The sequence below is a fragment of the Artemia franciscana genome, chromosome 1 (assembly GCF_032884065.1).
Source record: "Artemia franciscana chromosome 1, ASM3288406v1, whole genome shotgun sequence".
Classification (NCBI taxonomy): Eukaryota; Metazoa; Arthropoda; class Branchiopoda; order Anostraca; family Artemiidae; genus Artemia; species Artemia franciscana.
The window spans coordinates 33,007,582-33,030,217 of NC_088863.1; the positions used below are offsets into that span (position 1 = coordinate 33,007,582).

The 22,636-nt window shown below is 34.8% G+C and overlaps 2 protein-coding genes across 4 annotated transcripts in view; one reads left to right on the forward strand and one right to left on the reverse strand.

The window, feature by feature from the left end:
* LOC136028861 (ATP-dependent RNA helicase DDX42-like) overlaps positions 1-943 on the forward strand; it is a 44,175-nt gene extending 43,232 nt beyond the window's left edge. For both annotated transcript variants that reach the window (XM_065706804.1, XM_065706810.1), the window contains exon 14: positions 668-943. In XM_065706804.1, the coding sequence (XP_065562876.1) occupies positions 668-811 (144 nt within the window). In that variant the 3' untranslated portion in view covers positions 812-943. The remainder of the gene's footprint in view (positions 1-667) is intronic.
* A 4,571-nt stretch (positions 944-5,514) lies between these two features.
* LOC136028874 (E3 ubiquitin-protein ligase TRIM9-like) overlaps positions 5,515-22,636 on the reverse strand; it is a 162,156-nt gene continuing 145,034 nt past the window's right edge. The window contains exon 10 of one of the 2 annotated variants that reach the window (XM_065706821.1): positions 5,515-6,872. In XM_065706821.1, the coding sequence (XP_065562893.1) occupies positions 6,723-6,872 (150 nt within the window). In that variant the 3' untranslated portion in view covers positions 5,515-6,722. The remainder of the gene's footprint in view (positions 6,873-22,636) is intronic. The other variant, XM_065706831.1, reaches the window with a different exon arrangement.

Sequence of the window (22,636 nt, forward strand, 5' to 3'; positions counted from 1 at the left end):
ACGGGTGTTCTTTTAAGAAATTGCTCTCGCTTCAAATTATTATTTTTATTATTCGTTTGTTGCCAGTGGAAAAAAAAATTCTGCTGATATTGCTTTTACACTTGTACACTCATCACTTGTATTACTGTAATAAAGGAACGGTAAGTGTACTATAGATGGATATACCAATTAGAAACAACTTTATTAGAAAACATCTTTATAGAAGGGGATTCCCTGACAAATTTTCCTTCTTGTAACCTTTTAAGTAATGAGCTCAGTTAGAACAATTCTACATACTCAGAATTACTATCAAAAGATTGTTTCTTAAATTAATGAGATAGAGGAAACAGTAAAAATGAAACAAAATTATTTTTTGTAGCGAAATGTTGAAATAATAATCCCCTACAGTTAAACCTTTCCTTATACCTACAGCTTTTAAAGATTAGTTTTTTTTTTCATTTGAACCCTAAGGAAGGAACACTCAAAGAATATTATCTAAAAAACTTTTTATACAATTAAATCCGTCTCCCCTCTAAGATAACATCCTTTGCGCTAATCTGATACAAACAGTCGCTAGTTGTTAAAATGACGGATTTCATTTTTTACATTTTAGTTTCAAGTGTCCAAGGAAGATTCAATTATATCCTCGAATTACAAGTCATTTTTGATTTCATTTTTTACATTTTAGTTTCAAGTGTCCAAGGAAGATTCAATTATACCCTCGAATTACAAGTCTCCAGCATATAGCTCCTTGTCTGAAAGTGGAAGACAAGAAGGAAAACCAAGGAAAAGGTCCAGATGGGCAGAAACTCATAAGGAGGAATCCACCTAAATTTTTGGGATATACCTAATGTTACGTTTATTTTTGTAAATACCATTATATATATGTTTATCAAAAATGATGTATTTAGTGTAAACTATAAAGAGCTGGTAGAGATTTTTAAATAAAGTCTTTTTAAATTGATCTTTTTAAATTAATCTTTTTAAAAAAGACCTTTTTAAATTGATTAACTCCGGTTTTCAACTGATTTTTACTGCTCAAAGAATGACAGTATCTCATTTTACTCTCAAGGTAACAAGGAAGAGGCGGGTGATTAATTAAGTAGTTATAAATAAAAAAATCATTTAAAACATACATTTAAAATTCCAAATAAGGATAAATGGCCTATAACATAGGGAAATACAAGTGGAATTTTGTTTTTCATATCTGTTCCACTCGAACAAGTAAGAAGAATCAAAGGAAAAGACAAAAACAAAGTTTATGCCATGAGACAGCGTAAAAGGGATCACTTCGCATTTCATAGAACGAAAATACCTCCGCTTCTACAAATAACAACTCATCTTACTACAAAGCACCCTAAGGGTAATACAACGCGAAGACGTGTCGTTTTTTGTTGCCGAATCTGACTTAAGGGTTGCAATTCCGCTAGGGAGAAGGCCATCTAACCGGCGGAATTAAACCGGGGTCTCTATAGTTTCTAGGCGCGTTTTTTTTTATTGTATTGTCACAAGCTTTTAACCATAAAGCTAGTCCGAAAGACACACTGAGAAAACTTCGGACGGCGCACAAGAGCTGAGATACTTTTGAAAGGCTCCTTGATAGACTCAATCCCCCATAGAAAAAGGTTGAAAGGATTTTATTAGACTCGTAAAAATTTGCTTGTAGTATTCTAGAAAAGGGTTTAAATCAACGCGGTGATGACAAAAAAAGCCCAATTTTTGGGGACATCTGTAAACGTGGCCTAACCGTCGCAACCTTCATGATAATCCTTGAAAGTGCGATCGAACCACCTTTTTTGTACACCTTATTGTTTGATAAATAGCTTGATATTTACATATCAAGTTGAAACTTCGTAGTTTCAACTGCGGAGAAACACCATTCGAATTCTCATCTATTCTGCTCTCTGAAACTTCCACCGCATCCATCATTACTACTAGTAATGATTAATAATACTTTCTTGGTAAGTGGAGCTATCCACTTACCATTATTACTATGGGAGGACTTCATAAAAAAAAAAAAAAAAAAAAAAACTGAGTCGAGACTCAGGCCACTAAGAGCAGTTTTATCCTCTTCATGTGCCTGAGGGACTGACCCCCGGAATGGATTTTGTTGGAATAATTTTTTTCAATCAATCCAAGCTCGGCAGTGTATTCCACAAATACCCTGCCTTGTGGTCAGATCTTGTGCAGGACAGGCAGTGGCTGGATGGTGACTGAAATTAGCAGTAGTAGGCCCTAATCTCTGACTACTACTCTCAGGGGCACAATGAAAAGGTTGCATCTACTACCCCAGGGTATCTACTTGATCAATCCTCTATCACATAAATATCATCTTCATTTATTCCTAAATTAAGTGGCTTAGTCGTCTGTCCTTATTACACAGAACTCTCAAAGCCTCCAGAATTAATTAATTGATTGTAAACATTTCATCTCAGACGCTCCAATTCACCTGGATGAAATTATTACCCAGTTCTTCCGTTTTCTCCCATATCCTTTGTCGTGTTACTTAGGACAAAAGTCCATCGAAGACTCTTATCAACGGGGATAAGACACAATCCTCCTTAACATCCGATTCCAAACTGAATCAGCTACAAACCTTGATTCAGACCTTAGCCATTTATGTTTTTCCATCTCCAAATCTCTGGTATATTCCGAAATATCCAGTAGATGATTTATTATACTTTTTAAATGATTTGAACAACTTTCAAGTTTTATCCAAACAGTAAGAATTGAAAGGACACAAAATAGAAAGCTCTTGTTTGAATATGTGTAAGGTTTACAACCGAAATGTTTATAAGGATTTTGTTGAAGAAGTGAATCACCTCAAAGTGATTCGTCTGGCAAACATAAGTGAAGATGAACTAAGAAGCTTAAAAATATTCAAAGAATAAAATAAAATTTATATAGCAAGATGGATTCGTTACACCATACCAGGCATAAGTAAAAAGAAGCTTTATTATAATTAAGCAAATTAAAGTTGTTTACTTATTACCTTTCTGCGTAAAAATTACATTATAACCTTTGAACTATTGTATTTTGAGACGGGCCTGTTGCGGTCAGTAAATCAGCAAACAAGTGATCTAAGCCTAAAGGTGGAATACCATGTCATAGGAGTGAGTGATACATGATCAACAATAATAAAATAAAATTTATATAGCAAGATGGATTCGTTACACCATACCAGTTACGGTGGCATAAGTAAAAAGAAGTAAAATGATGAGACCTATAGTTTTCCAAGTGTTTGGTCAAATGGCGAGAGTAAGTATGACCCTTATTGTACTAATTTAGACTTTTTTGGACGAATTAGTACTAAAAATTAAGCCTAACCTAAAACTTCAATTTTGGGGTTTTTATACTGTATTAATGTGTTATTTTTAATACTTTATACTCTAAATAATTGTAGTAAACTATTTCTTTTTTCGATTCCATTTCCAAAACAAAGAACTTGAAAAAACCTCGGGTCTATGACTAGTAGGACCATCATATTCGTATATCCTATGCATCAAACAAGGCGTCCTCAGTTTGGAGGAGAAAGAATTTAAAATAAGACTAAATAAAAATAGGAGAAAATTTTAAAATCAAAGAAGAATAAAAAGAAAACAATCAAGCCAAATATATACAATTGTTACCCTAATGATATAAATCATGGAAGTAGCAATTGTACATATTCGGCTTGTTTGTTTTCTTTTTATTCTTGTTTGATTTTAAAATTGACTCGCTTTTTTTAATCTTATTTTGAATTCTTTCTTTTCCTCGTTAAGAACGCCCTTCGATACAGGCGAAATATTCGTGTGATTGTTTCTTTTCTTTTTCTGCCTCCTGGCCATAGACCCGTTGTTTTCTCAAAATTTATTTCTTTGTTTTGTCATAATAGGTAAGTTTAGTTTTAGATCTTTTTTAAGTATATTTCCCGCCTTCTCTACAGGGAAAATTTGTTTGTATATTCATTCATTTAATCTTGAATGCAATGGAGGAAAGCTATCACGCGAAATTAAAACGAGGAGGTCTCATTTTGCTAAAGAATTCTTAAAAGCTATTTTGTGCCTCTTTCAGTTGTGTGTATTTGGTTAACAAGCCTGTACGACCACCTACTTGGCTTTATTTTCGTGTTATTTCGGTCTGTTTCTTCTATTTATTTTCCTTTGCTATCCTTCTGGTGTGAGTTTATTATTTCAAATTTGTTGTGGTTTACATTATTCGAAGAATAAGATTCTTTCTAAGCTACGGAAAAAGTCTTTTCAATACTGTGAACCCATCCATACCACTAAGGTCTACGATAATTACTAAGCTCTATTTATCTCCAAAAACGTGTTTAAGCATGTTAAGAAGTTGGGAATTGAACTTCTATCAGAAGTAAACAGTAGAACTGGTTAATTAACTTTTTTTATGTAGAAACAGCTTTTTGTTCTTCTTAAAAAAAAGGTAATTTTGTTTTCTGATGGAAAAAACAACTACAAAGAACAGATAAAAAAGAATAGGTCCTAGGCCTATGTTTATATTTTAGCTGTTTTTTTCTTGTTTCTGCTTTTTTCCTTCAGAAAAACGAAGAAAAATGGTTATTTGTTTTTGTTGCAGTGCGTTTAAGTTCTTTCTGTTTTTCTAGTGTTGTGATGATGCTTAATACTAACATATCTGAAAATTAAATTTATTACTGCACAAAAACATAACAAATGCCACTGGTGTTTTACTGAAAGCCTCTTATTGTAAAAATAGAACAGAATAAAAAATATTATCACCTTTCTTGTTTTTATATCCTAGTTGTTTTGAACACTAGACGTAAGGAAGGGGGGAGGGGTAGAAACACAAAATTATCTCCCCTGCTTAAGTTTGACTAATGATTCCTATATGATTGGAGAAAGGAAAACTTGGGTTATTTTATCTTAAATAAAATTTAGTTAGCCTAGGAAGGCGCTCTAGCCTTGTGATTAACGAAACACACATTTTGGTTAACTTTTGTATCACAAGCAAATGTTTTTTCTATTCAAGATCACTGTACCTGGGGGGGGGGAGGGTGTAGCTTTTTACAGACTGTTCGTTAAGCTCAATTAACACCGTTCCAATAAAGAATAAGTAAACTTTTGGGACAAATTCCATCACTTAATTCATGTCAAGTTTGGAAACGGTCTAGAGGTGGAAAAGAAAGCTTACTATTATCTCCGTTATAATCCTGACATGGACTAAAGTTTTTAGATGAAGAGTTTTGTTTTTCGGTATAAATTTGTTTTTGGTTTACTCTTCTACATTATACTTCCACAACAAAAGCGCCATGCTCTTTCTTTCTCTCTATCATTCTATCCATTCGATTCATTGTCTTCAATTCGAGAATAATTTCCTGTTTCTGGCGTCGAAAGAAGGAACGGTTTGTTAACTCCAAAAATAATCTGACGCTTAATCAAAAGACAGTTCCACTAACAATTAACATTCACTTATGAACAGAATTAATTTTCATTTCGCTGTGATTAATAAAACCGAAGTAATAGATATAGAAAGCTAATTTATATTTTTCTAAAAAGAACAAATTAGACTAATGATTCCTTTAGAAGATGACTATCATCTATGATAATGTTTATTAGAAAGTAAAACAATGCCAGTTCAATAACTTTACAAATTAAGTTCGTGACCAAGGGGCAGTAAATAAAAGACATGATATGGTTTGTAAAAAATATAGAAATGAATGCGAAGAAGAGAAGAAACTACCGGTTAGAATCACACACTGAGCAAAAGCAGTTTGGCTTTTATACGGCTGCGATTTCTTATCCGGTTCTGCCTCGAACTTCGCGGACGTTACTTTAATACTATTACGAAGCTTGTAAAATATGGGAATATTTCTTGTGTTTTTATTGCACTATCCAAGAAAGGTGCCTGAAACGCGAGTCAGAACCGACAAAGAAATAGCAAGCGTACATCCGTGCCGTACCTAATTTCAACTATACGAAATGCCACTAAAGCTTCATTTTATCTGCAACAATTCTTACATTTCATTTTTGGCGTTTTCGTAGTCCTGTCTCAATCCTGTCATCCTTGTTCTCACGAATATTGGGATTTGGGAAAGGGAGATATGGACCGAGCCTGATTCGAATTGACCGGTGATCAACTCAACAAATTAGCTACCCTGTCAGACTGAAGCACTTCTGGATACACGGATCAAATTGAATGAAACGCTATTGACATGAATACACAGCTAAATTAAACGATACTACAGATACAGGACCGAGAGAACTTGTAACTAAATATGCCTTACATACATTCTATACACATCTGTGACTAGGGTTCAATAGGCATAATTAACGTAATTGGTACTTACACACTCAAATATTCACAATTACTTAGGTCAGGTAAAATACAGTCTACTTTTCCCTCTAATTTTGCACCATGTTCACTTCATAAGATAATTTTCTGATTCCATGTACTAAAGAAGACATATGTACATGTCATTCAAAAGGAAACACAGCTCACATAAATACACTTTTTTTTTTTATCTAAACACATTTTTACCAAAGTTTCTTCCACGCTAAAATAGCATTAAAAATATTAAGATACTCAGAACCATGGCATGAAAACTATGGAATATTGTAAATTATGTTTGTCTGATATATTGATAATATGCGACACTAAGTATTTTTCTGCTTTGTGTTCAGGTAGTTTAATTATGAATTGGCACTAAATATGCACTTTCTTTGGTTGCCAAGAGAAGAAGTTATCATATATATGGACTGGACGGAACAGATCTTCAGCTTTATTTCTTAGTCGCGGTTTTTATCTTCCTCGTTTCCACTGTCATCCGTGTCTGTTGCCGGGGGATCAAGTGCTGTATGCAGAGTTACAGTAACGTTTCTGTTGATACTTATTGCAGGGTAGAAGACTCCATGAAGATCTGTGAAAGCGACAGGCCCCTGAAAAATATATGTTGAGTTTTTGTTCAATGCATTTAACGAATGGAAGGAAAAAATAAGTAGGATAAAAATGGATGAAAATGATAAAAAGAATACTGTTGGTATCGTTTATAATCCGTGTTTCACTGCAACAGAAAATGGTAAATCTTGCCAAAAAAAAATTCAGGGTACAAACATCCGTAAAAGTCAGTCAGAAATCCCATTGCTGGATGTCTTGCCAATTTTGTATACCCATTGAGTTCGAAAATGACAACCAATGACCTGTGTAGTTAGAAATCCTCGTAAAATTCATGTTTTTTTTTCAGCCTCTCTAATTAAAGACTCCAGTGTTAGCAGCATTGGGTTACCGAATGAAAATAAAATAATCACAGTTTCGTATTCAAGACCGTATTCAGGAGAGGGGTTAAGGGACTTGAGCCCCCCTCCCCCGAAATATATTTCCGACTCGTAAAAACGTAACAGAAAAATGCATAAACACATTTTTGATGCGTTTTTTAATTTTTTGTAAACCCCTCCTCCGGGAAAAATACCCCCCCTCCGAAATAAAAAATTTGGATACAGCCTTGCACGTAGTTTCCTTCTGGGATGACAGTTATTAGTACTGATTGCAGTTCGGCAATTCAAAAGGCGGTGTTACACGACATAAATGTTACAGAAGAATTAAATATACCTATAGAGTTTGACGACTACTGTTACCAACCAGTTGCAAGCAAAGATGAGTTCTTTTGAACACAAAGATCGAAGTATGTGAGGATGTCATCCATTCCGTACTTTTCCACATAAATGAGACATGACCCCCAAAAAATCACAGAAATTCATGCTATGAGTTTATTCAATGAAACTCCTGTTATAGACAACATCCTTAACCATATTACTAGAGATAATTTCAGCAATACTAAAATTCAGCACTATTTGTCACCAAAAGCACGGTTTCGATGTACTGACATAAACTACCTGGCTCGGCGTGACCAGGCGTGTCTGAGATATCTCATGTTTGGTGGGATTCTAAAATTGAAAATGAAATTTTGATATGGATTTGATCAGTTACGTGCCATGTATATCGCATACTAAATATAAATCTGTAACACCAATTGGGTCTGCTGGTTCAAATGATAATTAATTATCGCTCAGATGCATTCTGTGCAGGTGTTGTCACCTCCGTGCTTAAGAAAGGGAAGAGGAAAGCAGCTTATGTTCGTGTTGGCCAACCACAGTTTCAACAGTAATGTGCGAAATACTAGAACTGAAAATTTTGAATGAAATAACACCAGAAAATCAGCTTGGTTTTAAAACAGGTTGTAGCTGCGAATATGTGCAGCTAATAATGAATAATGACTAATTTTTTAGCTGATGCAAACGAAACAGATGGAATCGTTGTTATGGCTGGCCACGATGTATCATATACATTTGACTCGGGAATACACTCTCAGTTTTTAACCAGTGCTATGAATCGCCTTTTAGATCCCACAGTTTTACAGGTTTATATCCGTAGGTATACAATAAATCATATGTTGGTATCCAACACCTAACATGAGAATTTTTTTCCAATATTGTAAAACGTGTTTGCAAAGGTATTCGATAGGGTAGTAAATAGCAGGGGCGAATCCCCAGCATTTTTATTGGGGGGGACAATAGGAGTCTATATCCGGATAGTCAAGGGGCATGGGATACATAGTATTTTTTCCAAATTATTGGGTGGGCAACTACCCCCCCCCCAAAAAAAAAAAAACATCCCTAGAAAATAGTCATCGGTTTGCAACAGTGTGCTGGAGGTTCAGAAGAAATTTCGAACGACATTTATTTATCAAGGCCTTCAGTTAACATTCCTGAATTATGCTGGTGATATACTGACTCTAAGCAGTGCTGTCTCTAGCCGTTGAGGAAATGTTTATATTTTGCGTATAAAGTGTTGGAAATTTGGTCCAAAGTTCACTGCCGAAACGAGAACAGTTCTATCAATTAGTAAATCACAATTCGAATCGCGAATTTTTTTTTGTGAAGCGTATAGGAAAATTGGGTTGAAGCTTAATTCTGAAAAGAGATACAACTGGTAAATCATGTAACAGCCTGCCCCTGATGATGTTTCTCTAAATAGCATTCGGTACGACTAAAACCAAGCATCAGTTACCTAGGACTTACTATTGGGAGTGTTTTGAGATGCACTTGGTCCCTTGGAATTTATAAATTCGAAGCTTTGTAAAGGACGCCTTATACGGTCAATTATTTTGATCATTAGTTTCCGCAAATCCATTGAGATGTGCTTTAATCAACCTTCAATCTCGACCAAAGCTAATGCAACACACGGCTTTTGATCAAAATCATTGAGTCATTCAAACTTTCTATCAGTCACTGCCAACGTTTGACTAAAGTGTCAAAAATTTTCCTAGAAGATCAATTATGCTTGTGTCAATCGATTGACGGAAGCTTTTGATCAAAATAATTGACCGTCTAGGGACTCCTTAAGGCACCTGGTGTTCTAGTTCTTTGCGAAGGTCAATGATAGCTTGGTCGCCTTTTCGGAATGTTTCTACTGTCTGATATCAGTATTGCACGATCATTGTTTTTCTGATATGCCGAATCGTTATATGTTATGCCTCTATAGGCTAGAAACTGACAATTAATTTCTGTATGAGGTTATAGAATCATTTATAGCCATCGCACAGTGAAGATTACGGTTTGAGAATTCATTAGATTCAGCAGTTTGTGTAGTGCTTTTGCAGTTGACGTCTGGAGAGTTTCAAGATGATACTGTTTAAGATTGGCCGGTCCCCACTTCGTCGCTCGCTCAATTCTCCACACTATGTTTCAGAGCAGGATTTACGCATAGGCACACTAGGTCCGGGCCTAGATGCGCACATTGCCGAGAGGCGAAAAAAAAGCACTGAACGGTTTTTTCTTAACAAAAACTGGACTTAACAAAAACTAGTGTGATATCGTCAAAGTGCCAAGTGCACTTTGCTACTGCGCTGCCTATTCATAGAAAGTGATTTTAAAACAACGCAGGAATTCCGTAGCTGCTTGTAAGCTGTCAGACTTCTCCCAAGAATGCCAGCTGAGACCTCGGTATCACTTCTCCCTTCCATTAACTTTGGCTCATCAATCTTCAGCTGCATTCTGTTCAGGGCTGCCATTATCCCCGAATTTTTGAGGATTTTCCTGTAAAGCTCTGTGTCTCTACGAAAAAAATTGCTTTGGCCTAGGGGCGCTAAAGATTTAAATCCGGCCCTGTAGATGTTAGTCTGGTGATAGATTAGCTATCATGTTAGTTGATTTTCCCAGTTTAGTGTCAGTGATTTACGCCAGAAATTTGTATTTTTAATAGACTCTCGCACTGAATAGGTCTGCTTCAGAGAACTGGGGAAAGACCATCAGGGTATGTAGAAAAACACACCTGCGAACATTATCACTTACAAACTGTTTCCGGGAAATATTCCTTGAAAAATGCTTATCATATATCGGTTTTTTTCCAAAAAGTTCAGAACAATTTTTCCAGATGCCTTAATTACTAAACTGGGGAGAATTGTCGTATGTAGGCATGTACACAACGTCTATCTTTTTGTTTAAACAGATGTTGCAAATTAGTTGTGTTAAGTCATAGTCTGTAATTTGAGATATCTGACGTATGGGGAGAGTACGTATCCGGTGAATGCAACTATTTTTGTTCGGTGTCTTCATTTGATAGAAAAAAATCTAGTAATAGCTTGAATCATAACCGTAAGCATAACTGGCCAATGGGGGATCATTCGTATAGTAGAAGTTAAGTAGTAGGGGTTTCAAACGAAAAAAATATTGAATTTTAAATCTAGAATTTGTGAGATGCTTAAACGAGAATTAAAACCAAATTTATGATGTTTAGGCAGCACGAACTGTTGCAGCAACCCTTTGTCGGTTTCGCTAACAGAATTGTTGCGGGAACAATCATTGGTCAGGCAACCGAGGAAGGGACATAAAAATATTATACATATTTTAGTCTCAAATAATAAACTTACCAGAGACAAAATATTTACTATAGAGGCAAATATTTAATATAGCCCAAATTATAAAAGTCCAATACATTTTGTCTAAGTCCAATGCATTGTATCATCCATTACTTGTTTTTGTGCCTAAGCGTAAATCTTGAATGTGTTTCCAATATCCGACAAGTACTTTTTAAAATATTATGTTAATTTTGCAGCCAGTTGAACTTATCATTTGGACCAACCCCACATCGCCCAAGATGACCCTGGTACAAGAAAGGATTGAAAATATATATATATATATATATATATATATATATATATATATATATATATATATATATATATATATATATATATATATATATATATATATAATATACTTTGTAACCAGTTAAACCTCATTTTTCTTTATCGTTGGCATCTTACATTGTTACCAATTAAAACTTACAGTACCGTCTTATAGAGCCTAATTATCAGTATGTATATATCCGTAACTTTTCAGAATCATATTGCTGCACTCATTGTTTATTATAATAATTACGAAACTACCGCATTCTGATGCAATTTTATTTATAATCGCTGCGTAACCGCAAGGAGACAAATTATGTGTCTTAGCCTAAAATGCATATCAGGAACCGATTATAGGTACACCAACTAGGAAAGATGCAAACCCCTCAACGACAAAGATGACTACGGTCAAACATTCGAATGATACTTTTAAGTCTCTAAGTCGTTTCGAACTTTTAATCCAAATTCTTTCTTTCAAAATGTATATTAAAATTTCCCTTACTTGTCCTTGAATTCTGTTTTCTCAATTATCTTGGTAAAATAAAAGGTAAGCTAATTTGCAGAAGTTGCAAACCTCTTAAACAAGAAGATGACTATGCTCTAACAACCTATTCTTACTTGGACGCCCCTCTCCGTAGCAGATATGAAATCAAATTGTTCGTACCTAAAATATTTGGTAAGCAAATAATAATTTCACGAGATAGCACAAGATGCCAACCCATTATTGCAAAAATGACCGAGACCTGACAGCCAACTGTTACTAACAAGTCCCTCCCTCGTCTTAAAATTTTGACTAGAATTATTTTATAATGTGTACCACAAGACTGAAGTCGTGAACCCGTGAAATTTTTGAATGTTGATCAAATGTAAGAATTTTGTACGAAAAAACTAATATAATACGCTTTTATCAGCTTTTCAAGAACTGCTGAACACCATTGAAGACAACATTTTCTAATATCACTACTTAGAAAAGAGCAAAGGAAAAGCTTCAATCTTTTTAGCAATAGGGCCAACCATTGCACATCTTAAGACTCTTTGATCCTACTTCAACTTTGTTTTAAAAATGGAGCCTGTCTATTTGCCTTCTAGAACAGAGCTTTCTAGTCAAAAGCAGGAACATGGCTCGATGGAACCAAATCTTGCCTCCACAACTTTAAATAGTTCTCTTCGAATGGACTATAAAACTCCGCCAACGCAGACACTCTATGCTCTGGCTCAATTTTAGCAAAAACCATCCTTTTTGACCTGTGGCAAGAATTATACGCAGCTTTCGAAAATGTAATGTCATATTCATTAATTCGGCCTGATGTCCAAACATTCCATCAAAACCGCAGAGGTTTTCTCATCTTTCTAGCAATAAGCTGAAATCGATGGACTAGGAAAAGAACAAAAAAAAAATCGAAATGTTGTTCCACCAACAAAACAAATCATTAAATTACCCATTTTTAGACCAATGAAAAAAAAATGTCTGCCCCTTTGCCCACATAGTTACATTTTTGGCATCAGTTATACAACAGTTTAATATACATAGCTCAGGAAACTCTTCAATAAACAAATTTACGGAGCCAGGCAAGAATTCACGCCCACAAAATGTCATGAAGAATTATCCCCCATGACTTGATGTAAATTTAAGGACCCACTAAAGATGCACAAATAGATAAAAGCTATTGCGCAAGGGAATATAAAAATGATTTGCTTTTGGAGACGATCTGAGAATTTTTCCAACTCATTTTGGTCCAAAATACAATGTACATCCAAAAGAATTTGTCACAATTTGGACTTTCAATTTTTTATTATCATTTTTTTTTAATTAGGAAAAATATTCCTCTTCTGGCATAAATTCCAAATTCGTAACTATTTTAATTTACCTTTTAACAAAAGTTTATATAAGGGATATTCGCATGGGAATTCCATTCAGAGATACTTTTCAATGCAATTTTTTTTAATGGGCAAGTCTGAAGACAATAAAAATTGTAGATCCAAAACCAGCAGAAAAAACTTATATCTTTCTCAAGCTGATAGTGCAAAAAAAAGTTTAATAAAATTGAGAATTTGGGGGCCAATACAAGAACATTTGCTACTAAATTTACACAGTTGAAATTTCAGGAATTTTTCTTTAATTTGGGACCTAAAGAAAAGCTAAGCGAAAACAACTTTTTTTTCTCTTAAGAAAAACCTTTTGGAACAGCTAAAGTAGGTGTAGTTCTCTTTTTGTGCTTTTTCCTCAGTTCAGTCTTTCCTATCTCCAATCCAAACTAAGAATGTTTATGTTCATAAGAATGGTCAGTGTTATCTTAGAGCTTCTTCAAAAACACTTCTGATTCGAAGAAAAGTAGAGAATGCGCTTTTTGTTGCGGACTGCCTGGTAATATTGAGGGATAAGAACAACATTATCACAATAAAACAAAATATTTCATAATAATCACTTATTCTTTTTTTTGTACCTTATAAGTTTTTGAAGGATCTTTTCTTAAATGCTGGCAGCGCTTTTCTATTTTATTCAAACCTATTATATTACATATTGTTAGTAATCTTTGTACGGCCAAATAGTTTCATTTTAATCTGTTTTGCACTTAGACCACGATGTTTTTTTTTTGTTGTTTTTTACATTTTTTCATTTTTCTCCTTTCGCGGAGAGATCTTTCATAGAAAGATATGACAAAAAAGGCAACTTTAAAATTAAAATTATTGTAGACAATTTGACGAATGCTGATGACGTGACGGCAGCAAATCAGGGAGTACTAAGACAAGACTATAAAATGCGCTCCGAAGAGGTGGCAGTTGTATTCTTTCCTATGCTACTTCCCCCCTTTTGTTGTTTCATATTCTTGCTTGTTTATATATTCCTAATTTCAATGGTCCTCAGATATGTCATATTAAATGTTCGTTGGTTTGGCACGAAAAGAATAGTTTCAATTTCAGTTACGCTGTTTATTAAAAGCAAACAAAATAAAATTCCTGTTATTTCCATAACAGGGATACTTGATAGCACAAATGAAATACTTGTCTGTTTTTTTTTTTCTGAATTATTGTTCAAGAGATACAGGAGCGATTTCAGCTGTATTTCACGAACTGTGATCATTTCAAACCTTTCTGGAAATAATTACTAAATTATGACCTACCACTATAATTTATGAAACCTCCCCGGAGACTCTGTCGGTAATGTCCAGAAATATAGACTATTATCATTAAATCTAAGAATACTACTTTACAGTTGTTGCAATACAGCGACTATAAACCTCTCCTCCTCAGAAGGAAGAAATCGCTCTAGCTTGAAATTCGAGTCGCTCGATAGTAATCGATAGTAGAAAGGTTAAAATTGAATTTCCATTTTTCGTTCTCTGTTCATCTGTTTATTTCCAGGATCGTTCTCTATTCATTTTCCAGTGCTAATGAATTAATATTTTATAGGTGAGGCAGCAGCGAATGAGTGAATTCTTGGAGATAAATTTGTCGTAATTTCCATTGGCTCACCTTAATTCACTTGTAAACATGAAGAAGAGTCTACCTCCTCATTTCAGAAAAAATAACTGAATTTAGCAACATATCAATTACGATGAAGATCATGAATTCTTCTTGTTCGGAAGGTACAATATTTTCTCCTGACCCGAATTAATTTACTTTAAACGCTCTAGTAAATACAGTGCATCAAGTACGTAAAAAAAGCAAGGGGCTTTAGTGTCTCTTTCCTAAAGCTGAATATTTTCTTCACATGTTCTTTATTTTCAATGTAGTTCACCTATTTTCATTTTTGAATACTCCTATCTCTAAATAGATGCCCGCATGCGTGCCTACAGTGAACACATTTACTAAAACATTTCAAACATTATAAGCAATTAGCGTATTAGTGTTTGACATTAGGAAAAAATGTGACACTAACACACAACAAGTGAAGTGATAACTTTTAATAAATAAGTAAATTTAAAAAGAAAAAGGCTTTCCCTAGCAGGTATATACAATTGAGTAGTTGAACTGGTTCGTTCAGCAAATACAATTCCATTATTGGTTACCGTAATTTTTTCAATTCGATTGGAACGATTTTTAAATACAATTACCAATATATTACAATTCAAAGTGGTAAAATACACTTACAGTTGTAATGAACAGGTCAAAAAATGCACTTCAAAATACAAGATTTCAAAAGTATTACGGGCTTGATCTTGTCCCCTGCAGAACCAAAATTTTCCCTGTAACACTGAGCCTTGTCGCCAGTCGACAAGACCAAGAAGCTCAAGAGTAGTGAGGCCTCTTCAGGTTTAAACGGAGTCCTATCCCTTCGAATCTCAGTCTCGACACCATTTTTAGAAACTTCTTTAAGACGCAGGTACTACTTTAAGACGCAAATGTTGTTACGTAATAGGGAATGTTTACTAAGAGATGCAGGTGCTTGGTACATAATAGCAGTTGCGTGATTTGTTAAATTTATTGAGGGTGTCGTAATCTTGCGTGAATTTTGGATCTTACGAATAGCTTCAGGGTTATTTCAGCATCAGAAGAATAAACATCTACAGCTTCTTTTTTTTAATTGAAGATGAAATATTCCCATAAGGAGTGTGTACATGATAGCTTTGTAGTAGCATTGAATGCCAGGAAAGAGAAATATTTTAATTATAAAACAAGTGCTAATGGTAACACTATTGAATATGTATGAGTGCATTGCTATGACCATAAAGAGTTAAATTTCTTTGGAGTACCGAGAAAATTCAAGTGTTATAGAGGTGGATATGCGCCAGTACCATTATCAGAGATGATAGTGCTTAAATAGAACGCAAATATAAAACGTTTAGTTGATGACGAAGGCTAACGTCTTGCTGATGCTGCTGCTACCATTTTACCCACTGATAGATCCTATTATCATCCTCCTACTGTTACCATTCAGCAGAAGGCAAAAGGAAGTAAAGCAAACTCATCTGGCGTTACATGCACTGTATCTTATCTAGTGGCCGAAACTGCAATATATGTAAAAATAATGTCGTAATAGACAGTGAAACCACAAGTAAAATAAAAAAGACTCTAGCGGAGACTATCAGCAAGAAAATTAAACATGAATTGATGAAAAAACAAACCCCATGCAAAAAAAAGAGTGAGTTTGTTACTCGCAAGAAATAATCTTCATTCACTGCTAGTCTACATAATCGGTAGTGAGGCTGTCAAGATTAAAAATGGTTGAATTGAGAAACAAAAAATCATACGGAATCTAGTTACTTTGGAAAAACGTATGATTCTAGATGATGATTTTCAAGAGTTATTTCTTAAGAGGAAAATATTTTCTCATAGAATGCTTAACGGTATAATGAAAAATAATTCTCCGTCTTTGGACTATCCTATGAAACTTTTACCTCGTGGTACATATGAATTTACTCAATGTATTGGTATATTAAATGAAACAAAACAAACGGCATTGTGAATTTACTTTTGAGCACTACCAAAAAATTCATTTAAGACGGCCATTTTGCAAAGCAACAAGAAATAATTCGAAAAATAGTGTCTAAACAAGTTTAATAAATGTGTGACATCACTTGATCACTTCTCATCCTAGAAAACATTCATTTTATTGATCGTGACTCAGTTTCTTTTTAAAAATGAGACAGTCAATATTGAAAAAATGTTTTAAACATGTCGATTATGTTTGTATACACTGAGAAGCTGGTCATCCTGTGAGAATTGATGACTATAATGAAAATCGGAGATTATGCAATCTATGTAAATTCTATAGAGGAAACGCAGTGCAAATTAAAGACTGTAATTCAGTCCTTTGTAAGTGCAAAGAAACCGATTCTTCATAGGAGAATTTCGTATGTGACATTACTTTAAATAAGCAAATTGAAACACCTGAATTTACAATATGAATTAAAATAGTATTATTGACTTTCAGAAGAGATATAATAAAAATGAAGTTAAATTATATTGTAGAAGATGTAACCATGACTTTGCATGCCAAGATGAATACAAGTTAAATTCTGACGAGCTGCCGCCACTTATCGATACCGACGGTTACCTATACGTTCAAGATGAAATCAAAAGAACATAGACTTATATACAGTTTTATTAATAAGCAAATTCACAAACATTCTTAACGCATTTCACTCTAAGGGTACTGAAATTTATATTATACACGCAGGAAAGGGTATTTTCACCTAGAAAGTCGTTCAATCGGGGATTGTCACCATAAATGCTAAGAAATTTACTGTAGTGAAGGTATAACCGCGACATCGAAAATATAATATAATAGTGCAAGAAAACCACAGCTTTTGGTTGATAAATCTTGTATTCACTTCGGGTTTTGAATAACAGATTTTCTTCTTTGCTCGAGAAATTTTTTAATATGAAGCGTGTAGAAAGCATATGGTAGGCCAAGAGGATCGAAAAATTCAATATTTTTCGCTGTTGGAAAGATGCAATTTGATTTGTGTTCATGGTGCCAAGTCTAATAGAATACTGCCATCAGGGGTAATTCCCCAATAGGTTTCAAATTGATTTAGCGAGGTTAATGCTATACTCTCCTCCAATGGCTCAGCAAAGGTACACTCTAAACGTGACGTGCCCGTTCAAACAATACTCCTTTTGAGTATAGGACAAATCCAATACAATGATACCATGAGTTTTTGCAAACTTTTTTTTTTTGGTTATACCATTTTTACATAGTAGTGAATCTCATTTTAGGGATTGCATTGTCAATTCATATAGGGTCCCATCGGATTTATCAAAGCATAAATTGTGGAGTGAAATTTCATTAACTTCACATACAAGAAATGAAATTCCAAAGATTCGAAATTTCTTTGGAGAATTTGTCCATGATTCTAAGGCACTAGCACGCTTTACAAAAGCCAAAGCGATTTTTGAAGGAATTTCGTCATTGATAATTAACGAATCGGTGTAGGTACGTGTATGCGTAGCAATATGTCGTTGATTCATGATTGTATGTGGAACGAGCAGTTTAATATTATTTCCAATAGCTCTTAATTTCTCAATTGCCGAAGCCAAAGAACTCATAATTTGTTGTTTTCGTACATGAAGTTTTGCCGAGGTGAGAGAGACCGTTGCATTACGTGTATTGTCAAGTACTTCCCGCAAAATAAATTCGGACGGCACAAGTTGTAGCTTTATATCAATCTTAACTTTGGGAGGCAACCATTGAATTATATTAAATATCTCAGTGTCCGTTTATATTCATATCCAATAGCCAAACCTCTCAATAGCTTATAGAAAAATGGAATCAACATGGATTGTAAAAAAAATTGCATAGTTTGAAAGATTCTTGCTTGTGCTCACCAACGTTCCATTTATGTAGATATTGATTCGTCTAAATAAATTGTGAAGTACACAATTTTCATAAGGATAACCCCTCCGCTGCACTTGGGTTTTCAGTGTTAAATTTTTTGACAACCACATGTGAATCCATAAATGTGGAAGTCAAATCTATGAAATGATCTTCCCTGGAACAAATTTGAAAACACACATTTTCAGAGAGAGGTTTTTGCGGATAAAATTGTTCATGGTAACCATGTTTTGCACTCACATCAACATTTTCCGCGTTGAAAAGATTTACAGATGAGTGACTGGAAGGGTGATACTCTGTGTGGTAGATATGCTATTTCTAGGAAGAGAAATCCTTTTTCGATCTAACAATTTTTACTCTTGGTTTCTGTTTATTCTTTGGCAAGAGCGATGTTTTACGTTTCTGACCTGAGTAGAGACTGTTGAGTGATGAAGAGTTTCTCACACATTTTAAGCCTTTTCCGCTTTGTCGTGATTTCAAACACTCGCAGAGGGATCGAGCGTCGGGCCTGAGATTTTATGAAACAATTTCTCTAAAATTCTTCCCAAAGCCCCAATCGTGTAGTGTAGAGAACGCAAAATCCACGGCAACCAGTACAATATATTTTTTAGCAAGGGCGAGTGGAGAGCGGAACAACTTGGCAAACCAATTGCCGAGACCGTAACCGGACATTGACGAACTAACCCAGTGCTAGTCCATTTCATGACCCATTTGCCGCGGTCTAAAAGTAGCAACGTAGCAATTAATATCAGGACAAACAAAAGTATTTTTTTCTATTAGCCATTTCACACAGCCAAACCTTTTGTTATTGCTAGAGGGTGGGCCAATTCCCTTATTAATGTTAACTCTGAAGTTTCAGATACGAAATGTTGACCGGAATATATTGAAGGTGCTTGATATTGTAGAGGTGAAAGTGTTCGCGAGTGGTTTTTCGTTCACGAACATGCAGGAAGGGGACATTGGTATTACCGCCTCTCGATGTCTCGACAAAGGATGCATACAGAAATATACAATTGTCTGATAAGAAGCCCAGTGGACAGTCTGCAAAAATAACATGTTCCATCCTGCCGATTTTACCAGCACTTCTACCACTGATTATATTTTGTTTAAAACCGAGAACATTTCTCACGTTATCATTGAGATGAACCTTCTCATTATCAATGAGAGGGACTAATGTAGATCCTGCCCTGTTCCATTGAAGAGTTAAAGTGGAATGCACCATTTTTACGAGCAGAGATTCTTCTATTGATACCACTATACAAATCTGTCATGCTGCCATATTAGTTGTATGGTAAAGTGACGTAGTTGTATTCTGCCGAGTTAATTGATTCTATCTATTCCTGGGTAACGAGTGGTCAATCATGATGTCTAACTTATATCATATTACAATCCTTTCTCAGGATATCATATGTATCTTTAAGAATATACTTAACAAGATCAACTTCATACCTGCCCTAGAATTTGATTGTGGGGGAGAGTTTGTTTAAAAATAGCTTGTTTTATTCAAATCATCATAGAGTGAGTCAGAGACGTTGGAAATGAATGTCACATAGAAATCATTAGGTGATGTGAACGTCTTCAGCGGCAATCCCAGAATCAAAATCAGAGTTGAATCCTAGCCAACGAACAAGCAGCAGTCTCTTATCCTTCCAAGTTGACTCTTTAATATCTTTTCACTCTGATACATTCCAATGTTTTTAACTTTTTGCAATTCATAGTCGTAAAAACCGCCAAGAATCTGCGTTACAGGTTTAGTGTCTAACACTTTTGGGATTTAAAAAAGTTCAGGGTACCACAAGTAACTCTCTTTTTCAAAAATATTACTTGCTCAATTCATTCGAACTGTATCACTAACATCCAATTTCTTCTTTTTCACAAGCTTTTCATTGGAATATTGTTTAAGAAAAATTTCAAGTGTATTGTTACTGTGATGAACTTTAAGAGGACTAAGATTGGACAGGTTTCGATGAGGACATTGATTATAAGTCAACAGGATTGATCTAAATCTGGAATAAAAGCAACAGTATTTTTCAATGTACAATATCTCGAGATTAAAAGTCGAATTGTTCTTATCAATTGTCCAGCTAATGTCGCCTTTATCGGACTATGAATATGATAGAGTATTGTATTATACTTCAATAAAACCTTTTTTAACATGAGGATTAACAAAATCACTTCCTCGATCGGTTTGAATTTTACTATATAAATCTTGTTCAAAGATAGATTTAAGGGATCTAGCAACTTCGTCACCTCTCTTTGAACACAATGGAACGACATAGATCGGTCTATAATACATGCAATGGGGAAAAGGTTTTAGTTTTTCTATACTGAATACCGCGAATCCTATGATTTCGATGAAGAGTGTATCAGGGTTCATTCTGTAAATACTCTCGCTAAAGTTGTTTCAACTCCAGAGACGACATTTATTATAGTGAAAACTGGAAAGTAGGAAACCTCTTGGGTAAGTCACAAACACCTTCAAGACAAGAATTACAGTCTTTAATTTACAATACGTAACCTCCATGGAATGTACATGAACTGCATAGTCTAAACTTTACATTATACTCATCAATAATAGTACAATTCTCACGGGACGACCAGCTGATGAATGCATACAAACATGATGCACATGTGTAAAACATTTTTCAACGTTGACTGTCTCACTTCTAAAAAGAAACTAAGTCGCAATCAATAAAATGAATATCTTCTAGGAGGAGTTATCGATTGACGTCACACATCAATCAAAGTTGTTTAGATGAGATTTTTTAAGCTATTTCTAGTAGCTTTGCAAAATAGACGTCTTGAACAAATTTCTAGGTTATGCTCAAAAGTAAATCTACAGTATCATTTTGTTTTGTTTCAAGTAATATATCGATAAATTGAGTAAATGCATCTGGACCACGACGTAAAAGTTTCATAGAATAGTCTAAAGACGCAGAATCATTTTCTCATCTTATCGTTAAGCATTCTTTGAGAGACTATTTTCCTTTGAAGAGATAACTGGAGTCATCTTTTCATTCTTGGCACTCTTTGGAGACTCACTACCGATTATAGACTAGCAGTGAGTGAAAATTATTTCTGGCTAGTAAGAAACTCGCTCCTTTTTTATAGATCGATTCATGGTTCAATGAATGTATCTGTGGGTAGACTATCATTGGCGGAATGCAACGTTTGCTTGGAGTTTGTTTTTCATCAATTCATGTTGAGTTTCCTTGCTGATAATCTTCGCTAGAGCCCTTTTTATTTTACCTGCGGTTTCACCGTCTATTACGACACTATTTTTACATAGGTTGCAGTTTCGGCACGTAGATAAGATATTTTCCATGATAATGCTAGATGAGTATGTTTTTCTTCTTTTTGCCTTTTGATGAATGGTAACAGTAGAAGGATGGTAATAGGATCTATCAATGGGTAACATGTTAGCAGTAGCATCAGCAGGAAGTTGGCCTTCATCATCAACTAAAAGTTTTATGTTTGCGTAATTCTATGTATAAATTTTACAAATCACGCAGCTCCTATTATGTAACAAGCATCTGCATCTCTTAGAAAACATTCCTTACCACGTAAAAAGCACCTACGTTTTGAAGAAAATTAATAACACCTTCGTTATGAAGAAGTTTAAAAAAAAGTGTTGGGAGTGGGATTCTAAGGAATGGGGCTCCGTTTAAACCTGAAGAGGCCTCATCACTCTTAAGTGCTTTCTTCCTAGATATGCCGAAATTACGTATTTATCTATTTTTTCGTCCCAGTAGACCAACAGGTTTTTGTCGTCGTCGTCATATAGCTCTTCGCTTTGATATTTTCAGACCTCATGATCCGTCAGTATAGGTTTGATTTCTTGACACGAAAAAATCGAGGACGCTTTGCTGGCGAAGACACGCACTCATTTTCAAGAGCCATATTCATCTTTGGTTTTGCAGTCACAGATTCAAAAGCAGCTTGTATAAGAGGGTGGTTTGCCTCTTCTTCATCTCCACGGCCGAATCTGATCCGGAAATGAAGATTAAGTATTGTTGCAAGGATGAAGTTCTTATCACAAGTGTAACTTGACACTCCGCAGTTCATGGATATTTTGAATAATTTGGCTAGCTTTCGAACACCTTTTTCTGATTGGACTCTAACTATCAGATCGTCAATGCGCTCAGGTAATGACATTAACAAGGCCCGTTTGGAGTTAATTATGACCACCGTTTGACAATCTTTTTGAACAATAGCCTTGGTCCCATTAAGTAGGATCA